The 838-nt window shown below is 35.6% G+C and overlaps 1 protein-coding gene across 1 annotated transcript in view; it reads left to right on the forward strand.

Moving 5' to 3' along the window:
• The first annotated feature begins 374 nt into the window (after positions 1 to 374).
• Positions 375 to 838, forward strand: part of LOC127749620 (myb-like protein X) — a 3,641-nt gene continuing 3,177 nt past the window's right edge. The window contains exons 1-2 of the mRNA XM_052268483.1: positions 375 to 456; positions 603 to 818. Of these exons, the coding sequence (XP_052124443.1) occupies positions 375 to 456; positions 603 to 818 (298 nt within the window). The remainder of the gene's footprint in view (positions 457 to 602; positions 819 to 838) is intronic.

Below are 838 nucleotides of genomic sequence, written 5' to 3' on the forward strand. Positions count from 1 at the left end.
AGATCACTCGTGCATATAGAGCTGCCTGCCGAAAATACCACCCAGGTAATTTGATCTCCTTTCTACAATGTTCTCTCGGTTGTCTCTATGTATAATGAACACATTAACCGATGACATACTCATCTATTGAGTAAAATTATTTTCCAATCAACCGTTTCTTGACCTTAAATTGATAGTGATCCAGATTATGATTTTTCTTAAGTTTTCTAAGGGAATATGTTGTATATTCTTATTGAATTTGTGTCATATACTTCCCTCCAGGTTTCCTTACAGAGGTATAGTAGAATTGAAATGCATTCATAGTTTGAGGATTCATTTTCCTTTCAATCTCTTTATTTTGACAAAATTTAAACTGACCTTATTAGTAGGGCTTTATGGCCAGAGATATTTTTTCATCCAAAATAGTTGCCCTAAATTCCCTAGTCTCCAGTATATTTAGAAATACATTGTCAATAGGTGAATCCATCTTTTCACCCTTTTCAGTCCCTGGCCTGACAGGTGGTGGTTGAAAATGAAGTGCATTTAATGTAACTAGGAAACTTTTAAAATCTGCTGAGCCATTTGGTATGTTTATATTGAAATCCCCTCCTATTTCTTTTCAGACAAAATGAACGGCATGGATGAGAATATGAAGATTCTCAACAGCGGAAAGGAGCTGCTCGAGATGCATTATCAATACCTGCACCTTGTTGACAGTGATGAAGACACCAATGATGATGACGAAAAGAGCAATGAAGGCAAGAAAGAAGATGAAGATAAACATGACTCTACAAGTGAAAAAGAAGAGGAAGAAGATGAAGATAAACATGACTCTACAAGTGAAAAAGAAGAGGAAGAA

Source organism: Frankliniella occidentalis, unplaced genomic scaffold, assembly GCF_000697945.3.
Source record: "Frankliniella occidentalis isolate FOCC.00 unplaced genomic scaffold, Focc_3.1 Scaffold70, whole genome shotgun sequence".
Classification (NCBI taxonomy): domain Eukaryota; kingdom Metazoa; phylum Arthropoda; class Insecta; order Thysanoptera; family Thripidae; genus Frankliniella; species Frankliniella occidentalis.